The sequence below is a fragment of the Balaenoptera musculus genome, chromosome 8, assembly GCF_009873245.2.
Source record: "Balaenoptera musculus isolate JJ_BM4_2016_0621 chromosome 8, mBalMus1.pri.v3, whole genome shotgun sequence".
Taxonomy (NCBI): Eukaryota; Metazoa; Chordata; class Mammalia; order Artiodactyla; family Balaenopteridae; genus Balaenoptera; species Balaenoptera musculus.
Genome location: NC_045792.1, coordinates 79,510,566 through 79,535,353, shown reverse-complemented (window position 1 = coordinate 79,535,353; position 24,788 = coordinate 79,510,566). Strand labels below are relative to the sequence as shown.

At 33.8% G+C, this 24,788-nt stretch overlaps 1 protein-coding gene across 9 annotated transcripts in view; it reads right to left on the bottom strand.

The window, feature by feature from the left end:
* METTL15 (methyltransferase like 15) overlaps positions 1-24,788 on the bottom strand; it is a 370,942-nt gene that overhangs the window by 262,736 nt on the left and 83,418 nt on the right. For all 9 annotated transcript variants that reach the window (XM_036861548.1, XM_036861550.1, XM_036861552.1 and 6 more), the window contains one exon: positions 15,188-15,324. In XM_036861548.1, the coding sequence (XP_036717443.1) occupies positions 15,188-15,324 (137 nt within the window). The remainder of the gene's footprint in view (positions 1-15,187; positions 15,325-24,788) is intronic.

The following is a 24,788-nucleotide window of genomic DNA, read 5'->3' as shown; positions in this document are numbered from 1 at the left end:
CTCTTAGGAAACAAGAATAAAATACTAAAGTAGATAATCCAATCCAGCAGCTGTTTGTTTCAGTTTTACTTTAAATATCAGGCAAAAGTGGGGGTGTAAAGAACAGGAGGATTATACGTGTAATTATAGCAAACGTATTTTGATTTAATTAGTTTAGTATGTTAGAGAAAATACAACTATTGTTTTCATTCTTTTAATAACTCAGAAGCCCAAACATAAAGGATTTTACTAAAAATTTCTCATATGTAATAAAATATGTCTCTAAATATGTATTGCTTACACAAGATAAAATAAAATGAAGGCTTTCTAGGTATAGTCATTCTTGTGCTGAACAAGCTGCTATTCTTATCCTGGTACCATATGGTTATGTTCAAATGACGTAGGCAATAAAAATGGATTATCTTAAGTTTGTGAAGAGGTAATTCATTTTCTCATAGTTATGATAATATGAAACACCATTTGCATTTCAATATACATGTTGACTTCCATGAATCAGTTTTATAAACTTTAAATTAAATATTCTAACTGAAGAAATAAATCTATAACACTACTTGGGAATGGGTGTAGAGGTGTTAATTATACAGGTCTACGTTAAGTCTATAGTTTGTATAGTCAGAAAGCAAAAACCAAAGAGTTTATCTGAAATAAACACTTGCAGACTCTGTCTACTTATGTCAGTAATAAGCTAAATAATAAATAAGAAGAACTTAAATCTACAGAAAATGAAGACAACTCAAGAATCAGCCTTCCAGAATTTTCAGGTTTCAGAACAAGAAGGGCTAAAAATTAAATATGGAAAAACTTCAACCTTCTTTAATGAGGAAAAAGTAGCTTCCGGGAAGCCAGCAACATGTGAATACACAAGGAGAAAGCCAAAGAATGGGAGACACATAGGAAACATTTTCTGATTGGTTGATGACATTCAAAAAATATTAGTTATTTTGTCCTGAAGCCAAGAGTTGATGGCGAAATCAAAACTTACAAAAAGTAAGTCTGGGTGGGAGGGGGAGGAAGACAATGATACAGTTCATTGGAGTAGTGCTTGGATGTAGTTTTCAGTATTTACACTGACAGAGGTAGTCTTCAGTATTTACACTGACAATGGGAAAGAGAGCCTGTAATAAAAGGCAAATGCCAGAACACTTTGCAACATGAAGGAAGTTGGATGCAGTGTTCCACACTTTAAATCTTAAACCAACTCTGATTTGTGCATGTTAAGGAACCAAGCAGACAAAGACAGGAAATAAAAGCCAATCATCCTGGTATACACCAATGAAACTTCTCAGACACTTAGAGTTATGATGATAATAATTAGCATAATCACATATTATCTTACATAATAATTATTATAACAAAGCAATTATAGCTAGTATTAATTTTATGCTAAACAATTTAATTACATAATTTAGTCCTCATAACACAGCATGAGATACGTATGAATAGGAACTCATTTTACAGATGAGAATAAAAACTCTGAAAGGTTAAGTCACACATCTAAAATCCTACAGCTAAAAGAGGCAGAACTAAGACTCTAAACCAAGACTGTCTGATTCCAAAATCTAGACTGCTTCTCCAACAGTGTGGATGGATATTTGTCTTAAGTCAGATCTGGATGAGTCCAAAGGGGAAGGATCCAGCTAGAGACAAAGAAGGTTCTTTGTGAGTCTGCAAAGTTTCTGGAAAGAAAAAAAAATAGCACATCCAAGTATGGAAACTGAAAAAACTTTAATAAAGAGACTATTTACAAGCACATGACTAGGTTAAGGAGAGGCAAAAAGGGATGTGAGAAGTACCCTGAAGCTAAGAGGTGAAGAGGCAAGAGCAAAGAGTGGTGACTGAAAGCCCAAAGAGTCAGAGCTGCATCTAGTAGGAGAGGCCTATGAACAATAAACTTTGAAGAGGAATGTGGCCACTGCTAAGACACATTCTGACCTCATCTTCTCTGTCCTCTGATTTCCTGCCAGTGTCACCCATTTGCTGAACCCAAGCAGAAGCCAGGAGATAAATGTTGTCGATAAATCCATAAAAGTCACCTTCCTGGGATCGGTGTAGACAAGGGCAGAGAGAGGTTCTAAAGACAAATGGAGACTATCCAGCACACCAGGTAGGAATTCAGAAGAGTAAGGGTTGACTTAGAAAACTGAGAAAGGCAGTTCATTTGGTAAACCTGGGATAAGATACATTTTTGAGCCTGTTCATCATTCCTTCTCTAAGGTACTATCATAATCCCAAATCAGGAGAAAAGTTAAATAATTTTCATACACTATAAATGTTTTTTTAATGAGTTGATTAAAATGTTTTAATCACTTATCTAATATAAATCTAAATGTAAAAGATCTGCATCTAAAAGAAATAATTGTAAAAATCGAGATGCCATTCACTTACCATAATGTTCACCCTTTTAAAGTGTACAATTCAGTGGTGTACACTGTAAACATTTTGAGTACAGACATCTCTTACTCTGAAACTCGATTCCACTCCCCAACCATGTGTCCTTTCTTTGTAGTCAGTATCTATATTTCACATTCTGTTTCATTCATTGCAAGACAGGCAAAGTACAGTTTAAGAGATGGCAGTTTTCAGGGGGTTCTAATTCTCTAGGCATATTGGGGTTTCCAGGCAACAGGATCCTAGAAAGTATAACTGTCATTCACACCACTGGTTTCTGTTTTGTTTGAACCATAAATAAACACTTGTTAACTTCCATATATATTCCAAGCAGAGCTAGGTTTTAGGGATATGAACATACATTAGACAAAGTTTCTGCCTTCAATGAACATTTAGTACACAGTGTGAACAAATATGTGGGATATAGCCATATAGGATAGGTAGTTTTCAAAAATTTTTGATCAAGATACATAGTCAGAAATATGGTTTAATTGCAATCCCATATACAAAAATACAATATATACATATATATATGTACACATATATATTATTTCACTGGAAATGATACTTAATTTAACTTCCATTATGTAACATGATATTTCCTATTCTATTCCATTCCATTCCATAAAATGCTGATCAAGACCCCCAAAAAATGATTTCATGACTCACTAAAAGAATATGCTAAACAGTGTTCTAAGTCTAATCCTCACAACATTCCTAGGAAATAGATACTATTATTATTCCCATTTTAAAGATGAGAAAACTGAGAAACAGAGAGGTCAAGTTATTTATCCAAGGTTTTTCAGTGAGAAAATCAGAGCTGGGATCAAAAAAAGAAGGAGTCTGGCTGCAGAACTTTATAGTAAAGAAGAAAAAGAGAGGCCAAATATTAAAGTTGCCAAGACCTGAGGGAGAACTAAAAGACCCTCACTGCTGATTACACACAAGGGGCAAAGGAAAGGAAATAGTTAAATAAGACTAGTGCCTGAGCTCATTCACCCAAGAAATGATTATGAATGTATGTTTCCCAGTTGGTGCCATTCTTCCAGAGAGTGACAAAAGGTGGAGCAGATTCTGGAGGAATGAAACTTACTGAAAGTCTTCTGTGAGAATGCAAATACTCTGCAGGAATTAGGAAAATGGCAGGACTAAATGTACGTATCCCTTTTCCTCTTCCTTATATTGGCCAAGTCAGACGAGTGGGAATACTTGAAGGGTCTTTTAAAATTTAGAGATACAATATTAACATCAGTTTCACCTATAAGCATGCAACATAATTTTACTTTGGAATGAATTATTTTACTCTTTTAGAATGCTAGTAAAATGGGAAGCTAGGGACCATTAAAGCAAAGTAAAATTTCTAATAGGAAGATCAGGAAAAGAAAATCTTCAAGTCCCAATCACCATCAGTTTCCAAGTAAAGTGGCAATTCCTAGCCTTCTAAATGGTCTTACTGAATCCTTTCCAATTTTACCCTCCTCCAACCCATTCTTCACACAGCAGGCAGAATAATCTCTTAATGAAAATATGATCATGTCAGTTCCCTGTTTCATTGGTGCCTTTTCACTGCTCTTAAGATAAAGACCAAAATCTTTAACAAGGTCCTGTGTGGTCTGGCCCTAGCTTACCTCTCTAGCCACTCCTCCTATCATCCACTCACATTGCTCACTTTACAGTCCCTTCAATATAACATTTTCTTTCCTGCTGAAGATCTTTAAATATTCTGTTCTCACTAATACAAATGCTCCCTCTCGCTCCACCATCCCTCCCTCTTTACTGAGCTAACAACAGTCACTAGTCTTTCAAATCCTGACTTGAATTCACATACTCAGGTAGTCTTTACAGATGTTCTAGACTAGATTAGAACATATTGCTCTTAGAGCATACTGTGCTCACACTGCTCTTAAAACATATTAGGTATGTCCATATTAAGTAAAAATTAAGTATTCGTTCTTAGCCATAATCCCAATTGCATTTAAATCATAAATGGTGAAATTATCTGTTTGCTATCTATTTTTGCTTCATCGTAAAATCTGTGAAGACATGGACTGTACGTCCTAATCCCCTTGGAACCACTAGAACTGTCAGAATGCCTGAAAACTACTTAGTACAATGCCTATTTTCTCAAGCCTCGGAACTAAATGTTTAGTAAACCAGAGAGTCAGGTACTTTCACCTCCTCAAACACCTTCACCTTGCAAGATTGGTATCCCTTGCACAAGGGTTATATTTAAAAGTATTCAGTGGAGCAAATACAATATTCTGTTTTAGTAATATTTGTATTACCAAAAAGAGTGAAAAGGTGACAGGCCATCATCAATAATTCAGAAAGATCTAGTTAATTTTTCCAGGTTGTCTTTTTTTCATGCTTGTTTATACTTATAAAAATTCTTTCACTTTGACTATGCATTAGCATAACTAGCCTCCTATCACTAGTAAGATTAATAAGAGCTGTGTCTCATATCTATCCTTGCAGTCTAAATTTTAGGTAGATAGGGCTGTTTAAGACTATGTGTGTTCCTTTACATGATTTCTACATTGGTCCTGGAGACAAAATGCCTGGGTTTGAGTTCTGGCTCTGCTAAAGAATGTGACTAAATTGCTATTTTACATATACACATATGTATATATAAAATAGTGTGGTAGAAAGAACACAAGCAGCGAACCTGAAGCCATGAGGTCAAGACTTGCCTTTGCCTGGGTTTCCTGTGTGAATTTAACCAAAAGTAAGAAATGGTGCCTGAAAAGGTAAATGGTAAAATTCAAGTACTAGAGAACAGATGGCACGACTTGAAACAGATCATATGTGTAATTTAGAATAGATCATATCATATAGGTAAACATACTTATAACTTCCAAAGTTAATGACCATGGAACAAAATTTAATAGAAAAGATGGAGGCCAGCTATTGATACTTACTTTTTCTGAAAACAAACAAAACAATGGAAGTTCAAATAATATTATTAACTTAATGTTCCTCAAGGATGTCAGAATATAAGAAAAATATCTCTTCTTACCAAAGGTAAGATTAGACCCTGATTAAAGCAGTAGAGTCAGTTAGTTAAAAGGTTAAGAATGTTTCATTCACACCCCTTGGCTCAGAAACACGAGAGCACCTCAGACACAAGAGACACTTAAAGTGTGTAGACAGGAATACTCTGAGGATGCTGGGGTCATTTTATGCCACCACCTCTTCATATCCAGCCACCAGTATCTTTATCATTACATCTATTTAGGGATTGTAATTCATATAATGCAGTAACACCATGGGCAGAAATGGATAAGTGCTGTCAAAACGTGCCCTGGATATGAAGAATCTCTCTAGTATGGGAAAGCTGGAAGAACCACAGAATTAAAACATTATGGGAGCAGTAGCTTTAATGAACTGCATTCTCCAGTAAGGAAGTAGAACCATCCTAGAAAAGGAGTCCCCAGTGCTAAAATTTTTGCAATAAGAGACTATATATTTCAAATAATTTTCTAGCTTCATATCTGAGGTAAAGATTCCAGCACCACATGACTGAACAGTTAGCAGGTCAAAGGAGAATCTACACACATAAATATACAACAAAGACAGGGCCTATGAAAAGATCCTAGAAGAGAAAAGAAGAAGTCTGTACTCAAGATACAGAGCAAAAGTATACTTTTGAAAAGGATTTATTATATATACAAAAAAAGTTTAGAATGTGTATACTTTGGATTCCATAAATTTCAAGAAAGGTCTGCTGACTATGAAATAAAGCATTAAAATGAGATTATAAGACAAGAGGAAATAAAAAGGAATTGGCAGAAAATAACATGTCAACAAAATTAAATAAGACTACAAGAAAAGAAAATTTCCAATAGCTGAATTAAAACTTGAACAAGAGGCAGTAAAAACCATAATCAACACTGTAGAAAACCAAATCTGTAACACATGGAATAAGTCTGAAGAGATCTCCTATAATACTGAGGCAAAGTAAAAGTAGCAGAAAACACTAAGAAAGGAAATAAAAGACATGTGGGACAGATAACACTCCAACCAACAAATCATAAATGCTCATAGGTTAAAAAAACCGAAAAAAGAGTAGGGGATAACTAACACAAAAACTCCTTTGTAGAGAAAAGACCTGATCCATAGGCCAAAATTACTCACAGATACATGGAAAATTGATAAAAAGAGATTAATTAGTAATATTTCTTAGTGAAATTTATGAATGTCAAAAATATTCAAAGAAATATATCTAGTAAGCATCCAGCCTAATAGTGGGAGGAAGGAGTGAGAAACAGATTACCTAGGAAAGGAAAAAATAAACTGGGTTGACCTCAGACTTCTCCACAATACTACATGTCAGAAAAAAAAGAGTAATATCTATACAAATCCCAAAGTGCCATCCTAAATCAACTGCTGCCCATGTAAGAAAGCATTAGAAACAGAGTGTTGGGTAGATAAAGGCATAGATGTTTCCCTTTTGCATATTTATAGAAAAACTAAGATGTAATCAATTGGTGGAGAAATGAGCCTACATAAAGAACTTGAAAGGGGACTTACAGTGTTATAAAAAGGCTAGTGGGGTGCACTGAAATGAATTAAATCAATTTAAGTATGATTACTTTAGATATTACTGCCAAACAATGCAAATGCTAACTAATAATTATCATAATAGTAGATATTAATGTCTAAAAGCCAAAATCATATTTTAAAAGCCAAGAAGTGGGAAAAGAGAGGGAAATAAAAATTCAGGAAATAAGTTCTCACTTTACATGGGGTGGTTAATCAAAAAATATTTCTTTCTGCAGAGTTAACAGTAAAAAATATTTAAGTACATTTAATCTTAAAAAATACTAACATCAGCCAGTAGTAAATTAAAAAAATTTTTTAAATGTCATTAAAATTGCTAGAGAAAAGGCAAAAACAAATATGTATACGTGGATAATGGACAAAAGAAAATTTAAATGCCAAAGATAATTTCAATAAACCACAAAAATAGAAAATATAAAACAAGATGACATAGAAAGAGTAATAAGCATATCCTGATTTAATTACCCTTTACAAAAAACAGATTTGTTTACACAAAGTAAATACATCTGGTATTTGTTGTTTATAGGAAGTACATCTAAAATAACACAGCATAGAAAGACTTAAAACAGCAGTAATATGGATAAGGATAAGACTATATTTTGAATTAGAATTCTAATAAATTAAGTTATAATTACATAAAGGAAATATTCTGCAACCAATAAAACTATTCTTTAAGGTAACAATGAAATAAGAATGTGCTGATAATGTATAAATAGAATCAAATTTTGTAAACTATATATGTGTATATGTATGACTGTATATATATATATGTATGTATGTGTATATATATATATATATATATGTATATATATATATATATATATATATATATATATATAACCAAAAAGATTAGAAAGAAGTATACCAAACTGTTAATTTTGGTGGTGGTGGACTATGAATAATTTTAATTTTCTTCTCAGCACTTTTCTGTACTTTATCATTTTAATTAAGAAAAAATATTAGTCAGAAACATAAATACTGTAATCATGGAAAAATACATCATCATCAATGAAAAATATATCAAGACTTCAATTCTTTCTAAATTAGTTATGTATTTAATACAATTGATCAAAATGGTTTTTTTTTAAATCTTATTTTAATTAATTTATTTTTTTATATTTTTTATTTTTCTTTTTGGTTGTGTTGGGTCTTCGTTTCTGTGCGAGGGCTTTCTCTAGTTGTGGCAAGCAGGGGCCACTCTTCATTGCGGTGCACGGGCCTCTCACTATCACGGCCTCTCTTGTTGCGGAGCACAGGCTCCAGACGCGCAGGCTCAGTAGTTGTGGCTCACGGGCCTAGTTGCTCTGTGGCATGTGGGATCTTCCCAGACCAGGGCTCGAACCCGTGTCCCCTGCATTGGCAGGCAGATTCTCAACCACTGCGCCACCAGGGAAGCCCCAAAATGGTTTTTAAACTTGGCCATGATATTCCAACATTTTAGAAGTATAAAAAAGTAAAAATATCCAAAAAGTTCAAACAAGAAATAGTACATACAGTATAATGAAATATTGGCAATTAAAAAGATGGAATGGGGAACCCTCTTGCACTGTTGGTGGGAATGTAAATTGATACAGCCACTATAGAGAACAGTATGGAGGTTCCTTAAAAAACTAAAAATAGAACTACCATATGACCCAGCAATCCCACTACTGGGCATATACCCTGAGAAAACCATAATTCAAAAAGAGTCATGTACCACAATGTTCATTGCAGCACTATTTACAACAGCCAGAACATGGAAGCAACCTAAGTGTCCACGAACAGATGAATGGATAAAGAAGATATGGCACATATATACAATGGAATATTACTCAGCCATAAAAAGAAACGAAATTGAGTTATTTGTAGTGAAGTGGATGGACCTAGAGTCTGTCATACAGAGTGAAGTAAGTCAGAAAGAGAAAAACAAATACCGTATGCTAACACATATATATGGAATCTAAAAAAAAAAAAAAAAAATTGGTTCTGAAGAACCTAGGGGCAGGACAGGAATAAACATGCAGATGTAGAGAATGGACCTGAGGACATGGGGAGGGGGAAGGGTAAGCTGGGACGAAGTGAGAGAGTGGCATGGACATATATACACTTCCAAATGTAAAACAGATAGCTAGTGGGAAGCAGCCACATAGCACAGGGAGATCAGCTCGGTGCTTTGTGTCCACCTAGAGGGGTGGGATAGGGAGGGTGGGAGGGAGATGCCAGAGGGAGGAGATATGGGGATATATGTATATGTATGGCTGATTCACTTTGCTATAAAGCAGAAACTAACACACCATTTTAGAGCAATTATACTCCAATAAAGATGTTAAAAAAAAAAGATGGAATGAAATACACAAAATCATTACTACTGATTAAGGTGGTGGAATGGTAAGTGAGTTTAATTTTTTTCTATATACTTTTCTGTATATTATAAGTTTACCCCAATGAGAATATCTACTTTTATAAACTGTTGAAAGTAACAGCTTATTATATTTTTATAATCTGCTTTACCTATAGTCAAATGATGGAATCAGTTATAATTTTCATTTTTTCTTTATACATGTCTATATTATCTAAACTCAGTGTATGGAGCACATATTATCCCTAAATTCAGAAAACAAAAAATTGTTTAAAAAAATTGTCTTCCAATACCCATCTTCCACTGTGGTAAAAGTCAGCCAACACCCCACTGCTCCAATTTTAATGTGTTTCCTCTTGTACAGTCTTCAGAGGCAATAGGGAAAAGTTTCAGTTTTCAAACAACAGGTGACCTGACATGTCATCTTTTCTGAAAGAGCTAAAATGGGTTAGCCTAAAATTCAGCTTTCCCATGAATTGCTTAGTTTTCTGTGAAAATGTTAGTTTCTATTTTTGACTTAGTTTTGACAGAGTGAAGAACATGGGATTTTTCAGGAGAAGCATAGGCTACTCTTTGACAACAAAATAAATAAATAAATGAAAGAAATTACTATCTTTTCTCAAAAGATGTACACGTTGAAATGACAAAATGTTTCCTTTTTGCACACTTTACTGCAAGTTTTAATTACATGTGTATTTTTTTATTACTGAATCACGTGTTCAACTTTACTATGCAGTGAAAAACAGTTTTAAAATAAAAAACAAAGACAAATAATGAACAATGTTATTGATAATCTTCTTAAGAATACACATGTAATCCTAGATATCAATTACAGGATTACATATGTATTTTTAAGAAGATAATCAATTTATCTGATTTGTCAGTCCTTCCAACAAACCATCCATCCATTTATCCATTATCCCCAGAAATAATCCCTAGCCCAAATTTGTGTTTATCTTTGTCATGTATATTTTTATACTATAACTATACATGTAGATATTTATAAATAATATATAGCATTACTTGGTTCTTTCTACTTTACATACACATGCGGAGATGCGTCATATAATCTCTAGGTTTGTTTCTTTTAACCATTGTTTTCCCTTTCTCCATACTTCCCCCCACCATTAGTTCCTTCTTTCTCAAGTTCTCCATGATTGTATATACAAACAATGCATATACAATTTTTTTAACATTAAAAGATATCCATGAAAAATAAGTATCATTTCCCCCATGTGCTCACTTTCAAAATTGTTACGTCTTCCCAGTTTGATAAGTATAAAGTATTATACCATTATTATTTTAATTTCATTTTCCTCCTCACTGCTACTTATGTGGAGCATCTTTGCACACACTGATCTTCTATGATTGACCCTTCTATCCTGTACCCACTTTTCAAATTGGAATTTGTTGTCTTATCAAGTTTGAGAGAACTCTTCCTATATGATAAATATTGATGGGGTTCAGGAAAAGCTACCTCAAAATATGGCAACTTGGCATAGTGAATATTTTTAAACTGAAGGAATTTGAGAAATGGCACATGTAGGTCATAAGCTCTTCATGTGAGAGATGCCTGCCTAAACCCAAAAAAGCTTCCTTATCTCTGAAAATGAAGGGACGAGAGGAATCTAAATAAATGGGACTTGCTAAATTTTGCCCACATTACTATCCTTAGCTCATACCCTTTGTCCTATCAAATTTTTCTGTAACTTTCCACTCTTCATCAAATCTAATATAAAAATGCTCCAGTTTTACTGTATCTTTGGGTCTTCATTTCCTTATGAAGTCTCATGAGTCATGTAAAACAAATACATTTATATGCTTTTCTCTTATTAATCTGCCTTTTGTTACAGGGATCCCAGTTGAGAACTTAGAAAAAATATATTTTTCCTCTTCTATAATATCAATCCTTTTCCTATCCTTCATATTACTAATATATCTTCTCTAAGTTAACTGTTTGGAAATTTTACCATACAATTTTTGCCATATATTTTTAAAATTTTTATATAAATAGATATTTCTATTATTTATTTTTATAGATTTATGATTTTGAGTCTCAACTAAGACAGTTTCTTACCTTTAGATTGTATATATAATCTCCTCAATTTTCTAATAGGACTTTTATTTTCAATTTTTTCATACATTTTTACTCTATCTGGAAGTTACTTTTGAATCTGATTTAAAATAGGGGTCCATTTTATTTTCTTCAAGTTTGATAGGCATTGTACCAACACCATTTATTTAATAATGCACTATTTTCTCAATGAATTAAAAGACCTTTATCTTCTATTAAATTCTTTTATGCAGTAGAATCTATATCTGGATTCTCTGCTCCACTAACCTACTTGCCTATTCTTATGCCAGTATAATATTGATTTCACTACAGTGACTTTATAGTGTGATCTGACATCTGGTAAGGCTAGTTTCCTCTCAATTTTTTCTTTTTCCCAAAAGACCTTGTCACTCTTCCCCCCATATCTACTCAAGATTATATTACCTAAGTTAAAAAAAAACACACATCAGTTAAGGTGAAATCAATTAATATACTTCCTGGAAGTACAATAAATGCATATATGAATTTGGGGAGAACTGGCCTTCTTTTATAATAGTAATTTGTTTTACCCCCAAACACATATGCTTTCTCTTTTGTTCAGATCTTTTATGTCCTTCAATAGAATTATATTGGTTTATTTTTATTTGGAAATGTGTCTTTCTTGCTAAATTTATAACTAAATATTTTATAAAGTTTTAGGTGCTTTTAAGAATAGAGTATTTTTTCCCATTTCCCTTTCTAGGTATTTACTACTTGAGTAGATTTTTAAATTTTTATCTAACCATTTTGTATCATCTTATTAATTTTACAAGTCCTTTTGGGTTTTTAAGTATTCAGTCAAACCATTATAAAAAAAAGACTATTTTAACCTTTCTTTAGTTTTTTAATTACATCTGCCAGACCTTCCAAAAACACTGATTAAAATATATATAGAAGTTAATCCATATTTACAACCTGATTTTTGACTAGATTGTTATAGTATTTCACCTTTTGGGAAAATAACTGCTATTTGTCCTTGGTTAATAGGATATTTTACGTTTAAGTAGTTGACTTATATTTCCATTTAACTTAGAGATTTTAATAAGAACAGCTAGTTGATCATTGTGATGCTTATCAACCTATCATTGATTGACTATCTGATATGGAGCCATCCTTGTATTCTTGAATTAAACCCTAGTAGGCCATAGGTATTATTCTTTTAACTAAATGAAGGGTGAATTAGATATGCTAGTATTGCATTTTGAATTCTGCATTTATATACTTCAGTGAGGTTGGACTTTTTCTCTTTTTCCTTTTATACTATCTCTAGAAGAATTAGGTGTTAATGCTGGATTCAATATAAAATGAATTTTAAGAGCTTTCTTTATTTACCATGGTCAGGACTAGCAAAAAAGGCAACGTTCTTTCCTATTCTTTTTTAAATTTATTTATTTATTTTTGGCTGCGTTGGGTCTTGTTTGCTTCTTTGCTTTGTGTGCGGGCTTTCTCTAGTTGTGGCAAGTGGGGGCTACTCTTCATGGCGGTGCGCAGGCTTTTCAGTGTGGTGGCAGAGCACAGGCTCTAGGCACGTGGGCTTCAGTAGTTGTGGCATGCCAGCTCAGTAGTTGTGGCTCGCAGGCTCTAGAGCGCAGGCTCAGTAGTTGTGGCACATGGGTTTAGTTGCTCCGCGGCATGTGGGATCTTCCCAGACCAGGGATCGAACCTGCGTCCCCTGCATTAGCAGGCGGATTCTTAAGCACTGCTCCACCAGGGAAGTCCCTTTCCTATTCTTTATAAGAGCTAGATAACAATTGCAAATCTGATCACTGTGCATTTTTCTATGTACTTTAGTTACCTTTCTAATCTCTTTTATGGTAATAACCTATTAAAGTTTTATAATTATTGAGTCAATTTTAATAATTTATATTTTGCTAGGACATCATTCATTTATCTAGGTTTCACATGTTGCCACAGAATTACAGTAGTATCATCTTATAATTTACCTTGTGTCTATGGTTGGTCTTCTCTCTCAAACTTAAACATATATTTTCGCTCTCTTTTTCCTTTAACAATCAGTGTGAAAAAGGATTTTGCTATTTTCAAAGAATGCAAAGAATGATCTCTTGGGATTTCTTTCTCCTTTTTTTTTTTTTTTTTGTTTTTCACTTTCTTTGATTCCCGCTTTTATCTGTATTAATTACCTCTTCCTGCTTTATTTTGATTTATCTTATTGTTTTTTAATTAATTTATTAGGTTAGGCAAAGGAATTATTTTGTCGATGAACTAAAAATATCTCAGTAAGATTTGAGACAAGATAGTATAATTTAATAAAATGAGATTATTGGGTGATGGGTGAAATACATCCCATCTCTATTAAGACATGTATACCTTTTAGCAAACCATTTAATATGTGTAGCTAATAGTTTCCACATCTGTAAACTGAAGAGAATACAGAGCCTCAAGATTCCTGTTAAGTAAAAAATTACGCCTGATAAAATTGATAATTTTAAGCTCCATTTAAGAAACTAGGGTGTTTGAAAGAATAAGAGACCTTGGGAATCACTGCCTTTAGAAACGATAATATCTAAGAAAATTCAGGTTGTCTATGATAGTGAAATATAATGGAGACCTATACTCATTCTATAAATGTTCAGGTCATAATCAAGTGAACTCCTAAGAAGTTGCACAAATATGAATGCCCTAGTACAAGACCTTCTTAAAGAAGGTGCATCTAAGTTACGTTGCTTAAAATGACAGAAAGATTAAAAAACAAAAACAAAAAACTACTATGCCATTAAACCACATCCTCATATTTTTCTTAGAAATAAAGAACCTGGGGTCAAATGGGTTTCCAGGGACTCCATAAACAGTGTGATCTTGCAAACAAAAATCTAGGTATATTTATTTACACTTTTATTGGGAGATTTAATCACATTGATGGATTTGCAAAGAGTCTGGGACCTGAGAGAGGTTGAAAAAGACTATTCTAGATTAGTAATCCAACTTTCTACCTTTAGTCTGTGATTAAACTATTCTATGGTCATACTTTTGCTACTTCACCAAAGAGACCTTTTCTTTGTTGGATAGCTACAACTAGTAAAAACTCTAGTTTACGTCAAGTCAAACTTTACCTATAAAATTCTCATCTACTTTGTTGATTTCAGTCTCTGGAGCTTCACACAGTAGAACAATTCCCCATTACAGAAAACAGCCCTTTACATACTTGGAGATTGCCATCCTAATTCCAAGATATTTTTCTTTTTCAGGCTGGTGTCTTTTAAACAATATGGACATAACTCATTAATTCAAAAATTTTTCTCTATAGGAAGATGCTTTTACAACTCATGAAGACAATAACTTTATATTTTTTAAAAGTTTCTAGTAAATGCTCACTAATTCTGATAAATGGATAGAGTGCTCTACATTTACTTGTGAATTTCAGAAAGATTTCAAAGAAAGCAATTGCATTATTGTTTCATGAATTCTACAGAATTCTACAGAATTTTTACATATTTATTAACTCCACTAAATTCTTAGAAACTGTAACTCATAAAGTACTTTAAAAATGTTTTTAAAGTATGGGTTATTTGTCAAAATACTATTCATGGATGGATTTCAACACATTTTCAAATTTTAGCCAAAAGTAAGTTTTTGTATTTATACTTACTTACAAAGGATAAATGCAGTAATATCATTATTTTAAGTGGTTCTAAAAATATCATTTACATCAATTCTTTTTGGATAAAAAGGGAGGAAATACTTAGCGGAGTGACGTATAGTATCATACAAGGGAGAACAAATTCCAAGATGGACTAAGCTCCATAAAACTTAGCAACAAAATTAAATAACCATACAAGTGTATTACTTACGGGTACAATTCTGAAAGCTGTTCAGCTATTGCATAAGCTGTTGGGTCTCTGTCTAAGGCATACAGAGTAATATCTGACTCCTTCTGTAGAATAGCTCTCGTGTGTCCTCCTGAACCAAATGTCATATCTAGAAAAAACTAGCCAACACAGAAAAAGAAAATTACCACTTAGCATACAAAATTTATCCTTGCCAGCTACCTTATTTCTAGACACACATAATGCTTTTCAGAGCTGATAGCAAATAGAAAAACAAATTACTTTTTTTTTTTTTTTTGCCTAGAGTTCAATTTGTTATACATGAGGTCTGGATCAATTATGAGTGATCAGTCCAAAAGAATTTGTCAGAGTAACAGCAAAATGATAATCTTTGTCACAGGCTGGCCAATTCAAGGCAAATTTGCATTTCCCCCCATAAGTTCAAATTAGCCACAGTGTTGTGCTGCTAGCTTTTTACTGCTTTCAAGCACCTGACTAAAAATGATATTTCCAACAGTTTCTCATCATTTGGAGACAGCTTACAATTGGTGTGGCTCACTTTATCTCAAGTTCTCTAAATGCTTTATATTAAACATAAAAATATTCAAGAATACAGAGAGAGAGAGAAAGAGAGAAAGCGATTATACCTAACAGTAGTCATAGGACAAATATTTAATTAACAAATCAGACCTGAAAAAGCCCAGGGCTTAAGTCAAAACACCTGGGATAAATTATAGCCTTGCCACTAAGTAGCTACATAGCTTTGGAAAAGTCATTTAAAATTTCAGGGTTTTTAGATTTCTCCAGAGTTTAAAAAGAAAAAGAAGGTCTAGAAGAAGATACCCCAATACCTGCCTAATTGGTAAGGTGACATATAATTTCTCATCTAAACCAAAACACTTTTGGTAGTAAAAGATTTGCCAGGACAACAGGATACAAGGTATGGGAGTACATATGTTTAAATGCTTGGATCATTGAAGATACACAATGAAGTTAATTGGATCTGAATCAATTTCTTAGCTGTTTTATTTGGCCACACTTAAAAAAAAAATGCTGGCCCACTTAAAAAAAAAAGCCAGCTGGCAGTTGGGCAAGAAACTAGACCTGGACCATAGAAACGTAAGTGTAAACAAGGTAGTTGATTGTAGTTGGTTTGCAAGTCAAGACACTCAGCACATCCTCTCAAAGTTACGCTCTTAGTTTAATGTGCTCTCTGAATAAGCCTCACTGGTATGATGAAAATAAAAACAATTATTCCAATAATACTGAATGCTGTGACAAATAACATATACTATAAGTCAGACTGGTAAAAATATTTAAACATATAACTTTTTAAAAGTTCATGTGTACATTGCACAAAGGAAATTCCTGTAATGGATTTGAACATTTCCCTGCCCTGAATGTTACAACTTATTTCAGGGAGAGTGGTCAGAGACAAGGCACAATTATGCTTTGATTTTTTTTTTTTTTTTTGGCTACAAGCTACCATGCTGAGTCCTGTCCTCTGATCATGTCCTCAGAAAAGTTAGCCTACTAACTTTTGGAGGAAATCTTCTGATCAAAATTGAGAAGAGGAGGGATGTAAAATATAAGATGTAAATGTGGTTAAAAAAAAAAAGGTACAAGCACTGCTTCTTTTTTTTTTTAATTTATTTATTTTATTTTTGGCTGTGTTGGGTCTTCGTTTCTGTGCGAGGGCTTTCTCTAGTTGTGGCAAGTGGGGGCCACTCTTCATCGCGGTGCGCGGGCCTCTCACTATCGCGGCCTCTCTTGTTGCGGAGCACAGGCTCCAGACGCGCAGGCTCAGTAGTTGTGGCTCACGGGCCTAGTCGCTCCGCGGCATGTGGGATCTTCCCAGACCAGGGCTCGAACCCGTGTCCCCTGCATTAGCAGGCGGACTCTCAACCACTGCGCCACTAGGGAAGCCCCAAGCACTGCTTCTTAACATAAATTTTTTAGTATAACTTAACCTTGCACTTCTATCACTGTCAGCACAAAAGGTATGGCTACATATATTTTTCACCTTTTAAACAGTAACTTTAAAACAACACTTAAAGTCTTATTATTGGTATGGCTGTTAAGAGTACATATTTAATCTCAAAATTGAATAATTTCCTCTCCCAGTCTGTATACTTATTTTATGCATCTATGAGGGTAAAAATCTTCTACCATAGCTCGCCTCAGTTTTAAAATTGCTAGAGGTTTAGCATGATTTAAACAAAGAACTTTTCCAGGCAAAAGTATATACCACTTTCTTGTTATACCCCGATATCAAGTCTTATATAACCCTGGACTTAAACTAAGAATATATCAAATAAAATAATTTGCATATGATTACCTTATCCCAAGCCAGGAAAGTCTCAATCAATATTTAAAAAGAAAAATCCTTATGATTAAAAATATTCTGGAAAATGTGAGATGATTATAATTTACATGATTATTTTTTAATATATCATGATTATGCCCTTGGAGATGTACTGACAATCAAGGAAGTTTCCATAGGAAAAAAATAATCTATTATTACCAGTCAAGTGTAAAACAAAGCAAAAAGTGGGAGACAAATGGGATTTATGAAACTAGAACTGAACCCCACAATATGTCCTGGGTTAATAGGTGATTGGAGTCATCGACTTCCATTTTTAAAATTCTAATGTACACTGTCCATCAAATATAGTAAGTGACATCTAGGCCTTATGAGTCACCCAGCACTACAATTGAAAAGGGAGCCAATTAGTTTTTCCATTCTCCTGGGTCACTAACTTGACATAAGACCACATTTTTTAATTTGTACAACTTGAAAATAAAATAAGGTGACTGGATGATTTTTTTGCTTAACAAATGCACAAGAACAACATATCTGAATGTTTCAAAATAATCCTTTTATGAGTCTCAACTATGTATATATGCAAATGTTTATCTTATGCTCCAAACATATATGCAATTCTTTCTTTGAAATTACCTGATATAATTTATCTAAAAAGCCGAACCCATATGATACCAAGAGTTTTTTCTGGTAATTTCACTCATCATCTTTATAACCCTGGCCAGATCATTTTAACTCTCTGAGATTCAACTGCTTCATCTAAGAAATGGGGATAAAATGTACCCTTGTTTACCTCAGATATTTATAAAGGTTATCTTATTTCTTCCTTAAAACAATGAAGTAGATGTTAGTAAATTTTACACACACAGAAACTAAAATTACACTAAGCTAGTAAATGGCAAATGTAAGAATTGAATACAGGTGTACCTGGCTCTAAAACCCATGTTTTCTCCCACTGACTCTGCATAAAGTCAACAGAGTCTATATCTGCACACTGCTTTATGACTTTCCAAGCATTAATGTTTTCCTACTTGGTCTAACAAATACTCTGTAACAGAGTATGGAAAAGTGGCATTATCCCCATTTTTACAAATAAAAAACTCAGGTTCAGAGAGATAATGTGACTTAAGATCATATTAATAGTAAGTGAGGGAAAGAGAATTCTAAACAAGGTCTCACCAACTCTGAATTCTGTGATTTTTCTGAAAAAAAATAAAAAGAAGGGAGGGAGAGAGTGAAACAATAAATAAGAAAAAAAACAAGGGGATGGTATAAGAAAGAATCATGGCAGAGATGGCTTTACAAAAATTATACAACAAAAGTTTAGTGTTTTATAGATGACCCATTCCCACTGGAATTAAGGCTCTTGAAAAGCCATCTTTCTGTATCTTTCTCTCTCTCTCTTTCTCCCTCTTCCTCTCTCTCTGTTCCTCTTCTCCTGTTTCAAGAAGATGCCTAGGTATCTAGAGCTTTAGAATATATGTTCTTTGAGGATATTTGCATGGAAGAAAGAAAAAACTTTCTATCTTTCCTATCATTTGAAGACAACCACTTTTGTATCTTTTAGTTACAAACAACAACACAGTTCAGAAAGAGAGAATGCTAGTTACCCTGGGTAGGTGGTATCTTTAAGGAAAAGAGATGAGAGACTTCTTTGAAATTGGGTAGAAGAGAGACGGAAAAGATGAACAAATTCCAGAAAGGCGCAGGACCAATACAGTGACTGACAGGTGGTAAGATCTCAGAGCAGCTGGCTAGATGATGGACTGAAGGGGAAGGACCCTCAATCACAGGGTTCCCAATGTTACCAGAGATTTCCATGCCTCTCTATGGCACAGAAGCAGCAGAAACTTTGGTCCCAGAGGGTCTACAAAGGTTAAAACAAAAGGCATCTTAGGGGAAATTAAATGTGACATGAGGTGAGTAAGAAGGTGCAGGGTCTCTGCATAGCTCTGGATGGTGTGTGGGGTCTGGGGGATAAGTGAAATTGATGGCTTCTCAGCACAGGGAGACTGGGGATCAAAATCAAAATGAAGGTGATTTAAAGAAAATAAAAACTAGCATTTGAGGAAGAGGATTCATCACGACAATTCTCCAACACTGCCTCCAATTCAATATGGTAGCATCAGTGCACAGTAGTAGGTGTTTAGTGTATATTTAATGATGTGATATGAAAAAAGAGCTCAGTCTCCCAATGTAACTATGATAAAGATTGCAACACTCATTTGTGCATATGAATTTAAGATGTAAGACTCATTATGATAGGATCACATAAAATAGTCACAAGATGCCCAACTTTTAAGTCATTTAACATCAATGTATTCCTAATATTAGCAATTGATTCATTAATGAACAGAACTTTTTCAGAATGTTAATAATGATCTGTAATTATATAACTCTATAGCACCATGTTTTTATTTGCTGATCAGTCTCCTTTACATTTGAAATAAGAAAATGAACATTTCTTATCTTATGTTAGCTCTTTTAATCAAATACAACTAAATGACATTTTATCCCATGGTCTTCTAAATATCATAGAAAAGATTAGATTTTACTTTTCACCATGATGAGTCACACTTGAGTAGTTGAGCTATAGCTGTGGATCTGATATGGACATGGTACAGACACAGAATTTCAGAGCTCAGAGGGACATAACAGACTATTCCACCCCCTCATTTTACATATGAGGAGACCAAGGCCCAAAGAAGGTAGCTGGTAGCTAGTTGAGGGCAAAGCTAGTACTAAAACTCAGATCTTGTGCTCTTTCCACTTCATCTCATAATACTCCCCCATTGAAATTATATAATCACACTGAAATAAAAACAATCGTTCTTTGGAAAAGCATTTTCTTAATATGAAGATATATACAAGTGGGAATTCTGCACCTTAAGCCTCCAACACAGTTAAAAACAACCACTGTTCTACCATTTTAATTTTAAGACTTTATGATGATAAATCTGTAGAATTAAATTCCAAAGACAATTATGTTTTATATGTGGCCTGAAAAAAATGTCTGCCCATTATGTGTAATAGCAACTGGTGAAGACTGACTTCTTGACAGGTTACAGTTTTCAAAGTGATCTTGAAATTAAAAACAAAAAATTAAAACACCTAAAATCATAGACTCATGGGTGATTAAAGCTAGAAGGGCCTATAGAAGTAATCCAAATATAATTCCGTCATTATATACCACTCTGTCTTTCTAGAGTATATCTATATCTCTTTTATACTTCTCAAATGTGATATCCTTTAAGACAGCTAAGGCTGCTCTCTGAAGTGGGGAGACTGACAGAAATCAAGGGATTTGCCCAAGATCACCCTGCATAGACTAGATATTTAAATGATTTGTTTTTCCTAATACAAGACCTCTAATCATTGAAATTTTCACACTGGAACAACACTGTTAAAATTGGACAGTAAAACATTTTTGCCATGAACAATATGAAGGCAGATCTTCCAATTACATTTTTCTAATGTTGATTAGTCATTTCCAATCTGTGAAAGATTTTTAATAGTAAGTTCTCATCTGAATTTGGAAACAATATGGCCTTATTTCACTTTTAAATTTCTTCCTATGAATATTTTCTTTTCTGGCAATTACTAATTTTGAATTTTTCGAATGAAAGTTCTTTTGAAAGAATTTTAGTTAAACTTCACCTAATTGTAACTAGCTTCATTTTGAAATACTGAAATGTCTCAGGCATATACTTAACTTTCTAGAGTTTTTTCAGGAGGTAATTAAATTAAAATGCATGGCATTAATTAATAATCTGTATATTTACAGAACATCCAATATAGATAAGGCCATAGAAGGTAATACAAAGATAATAAGTTATGAGCCTTCCAGCTTGGTGAGAGAATTTAGACATGCACACAAATAATTATTAGTAAAAAGAAATCAACAATATAAGAAAGGTGTATATAATATTTTACAAGGAGTAAAAAAATATTAATTTTAATCAGTAGTGAGATGAATGAAATTGAAGTAGGTTACAATTCAGCTGGGCCTTGAAGGCTGGGCAGAACTCAGAGCTCACCCTTTCTTCTCACTCTTCATATTCTCCAAATCAAATTAGTTACCAAGTCCAGTTGACTTTACCATACAAATATATCTTAAATCTTTCTACTCACTTTTTAAATTCAGGCCCCTATATTTCTTTGCTTTATTATTGCAGTAGCCTCACAACTCATATCCATACCTCTAATCTCACTTCTAATTCTTCTCGCTACACTGTTAACAGGATATCCTTTCTAAAATAAAATTGTAGCATGTGAAATTCCTACTTAAACCGTCTCACAGGCTCTCCAAAACTACACGATAGAGTCCAAACTTCTAGGCAAAATGGACAATATTCTTCATATTCTGGCCTCCTCATTTCTTTCCAACATTATCTCTCACTACCCATTTCTTTCCAACATTATCTCTCACTACTCCCAGACATGAATTTTACAACATATTCTCTAACCATACAGAAGTATGTGCAATAATCAAACATGCCAAGCTGTCTCATGCCTTCTCTCCCACTTTTCCTTGTTCCACCTCTCTCAGATTTTATTCCCAAACAATTATGAGAATCCTAGTATGTCCACAGCTCTATTCCAAGAGTTAGAAATACAATAGCAGGCCGAAATAGACATGGGTCCTGCTCTCATGTAGTTTTCAGCCTGGAAGCCTGAGTATCTCTAACATACTGTCCTTTCTTTCTAGAATAACCTCTGAAAGATGCCCTAAACATTTGTGTCCCTGGTGCCAAACAATAAATAACACACAGAATATAACCAATAAATATCTGCTGGATAAATAAAAACAAGGAGAATTAGAACTTAAAAAAGGCATAGACATAGGAGAGGATATGTCAGATATAAGGAGAGCAAGTTTGACCAGAATCCAGGATTTATTAAAAGAAGAGGGTGGAAAGGATAAAAAGGGAAAAGAGAGAAACGGAAAAATGAACAACTTTCATGTATGTTCCAGATACTGTTTTAATTTTTGCAGTATGTACCCTCTCTTAATCCTTGTAGTAGCAATGTAAGATAGACAAACTAGGAGCTCATGCAGGAAAGGTAGTGTGAAATCAAACTGCAGCAGTCCTAAAAGGCTAGGGTAAGTAATTTACACCATATTTGCTAGACACTGGACAGCTTTGAAGACTTCCTTTTTTAACGTACAAAAAATAATTTAACTGCCAACAGTACTAGATGGATGGTACAGTGTGAGAATATAGTGGTGACCTGGTGTAGAGCACCCAGGTAAGAGGACATAAAAGCTTGAACTGGCAATAGGAATGGAGAGTGATAACAAATGTATGCACGTTTATTTCATGCTTATTTTATGCAAAACGTGGTGCTAAACATTTTATCTGTATTATTCATTCATTTTATATATAGGCATAAATATACACACATACACATTTAGTTAATTGAACGTGATTCTCAAAACCACACTCTGAGCCAAGTTACTATTATTATTATAATACTATTTTACAGAAGAGAAAGGGGAGGTTTAGAGAGGGCTAGGTAAGTTGTCTGAGGCACAGCTAACGAATGATGAAACCTGATGTCAAAAACAATTCTCTCTCCTGAACCTATACTACTAATTACTTTGCTTTTTTTATAGAGGTAAAATAGTAACTAGATGTGGTGAGTGGAGAAGTAAGAAAAATTGTTTCAATGATCACAAAGCATGCTATCTAGGTAACTAAGAGGATAACAGACACCATTTACTATGCAATTACGTGCCAGTGCTAACTATGCCACACACTTTAAAAACTTGATCTAGCTTAATTCTTACCACGGCCTGTACGTTAGGTAAAATAACTCCACTTGACAACAGATGAACGTGTTGGAGGCATTTACTCTGGAAAACGTGAATGGGTGGTACAATTAGAGACAGAAGCAGAAAGAAGCATTTCTTCTCCCTCCCTTCCACACTGCCTCTCCATGCCCTGCCACCTCCCAGTTAGTGTTAGAAAGGCCAAGGAACAACTTCTTACTCCAGAAGAGAGAAAACTGAAAGTATGTGAAGATACAGGCAGCTTGATAGAAAGAACAAAGAGGTTTAAGAATTTCATATAGGAATAGAATAACTCTTCGTAGTAAACTTGAAACAGTGAAGTGAGGGACATGGCTGAACAGAGATTCTGAAGAGAATAAAAAAAAAACAAAACATACAAATGTAATAGGCCCAATTATAATAGCAATAATCCATAGAGGGAGCAAGAAGTTTGGTTCCTGAAAATGCTCAAAGAACATTAAGTTTTAATTGTATTTTTAAAAGCTCATCCTAATCAAAAACATTGATACATGTAAAAAAAGAGTAAGATAAATTATTTTCATTATATATCCAAATTATACTATGCAGCCTTTGGAAATTTGTGCCCCGAATACAGTGTACCTGGCATACATTTACCAAAGGCAACAGAGGGGAGCTCCTTTGATGTAACCAGTGAGACAAATGTTAAGAGAGATGAGCTAGTTATTTGGATATGATATAACGGATATTCTGACAAAAAATTACTAGAAAGTAGTCTGCTTTATAATGTCACTGAAATGTTCATAATTGCTAAGGCAAATTATTATTCTACCATTGTGTGCTTAAATCACTCAAGACTATCAGCGACTTCTCTCAGGCTTTACTTATGTTTTCTCTCTAATCTGTGACAGGTAGACATTTGTCACACTGATGCATTTGGAGACCTGAAATAAATTAGAACATATAACTGTGAACATAGAAGGCCACCAACCCCATAGTCAGCTAACATTCTGAACAAACATTTGTCCTACAAAACCCCTTGATTTATTATTGTCTTGTCAAGGTCTGTTGAGTATCCATCTGCTACACGCTTATTTTGTTTTATTTGTAACTATTACATGAGCTAATGTAAAAGGCAAAAACTCTCAAAAGAACATAAAAGTTACACCACAAACAAAACAATCAATGCATTGCAATAAATTTATCTTCTTTCTCATTTTATCAAGAGTATTGGTGTTACTATGATGACTCATTCTGCCTAAATTCTGCAGACATTTCATCTTGTAGCTTAAATTCTATCTTATTCACAAAAGGAATCTTACTTATCATAACAAAACTTATTTTTTCTTTTCTTTGTAAAGTACGTTCTTCGATTATATTAAATAATTGGAGTATTCATCCTTCCTGGTGATGAGTAGCTTTTACTCTTACCTGTAACATGGAATAAATTTCAATCGTTAAGTCCCAGTGTTGTACAATGGACTGCCATTTGATCTGTTTTCAGATACAATGGTTGAATTAACACAAACAGCTAAAAATAATATGGCTTG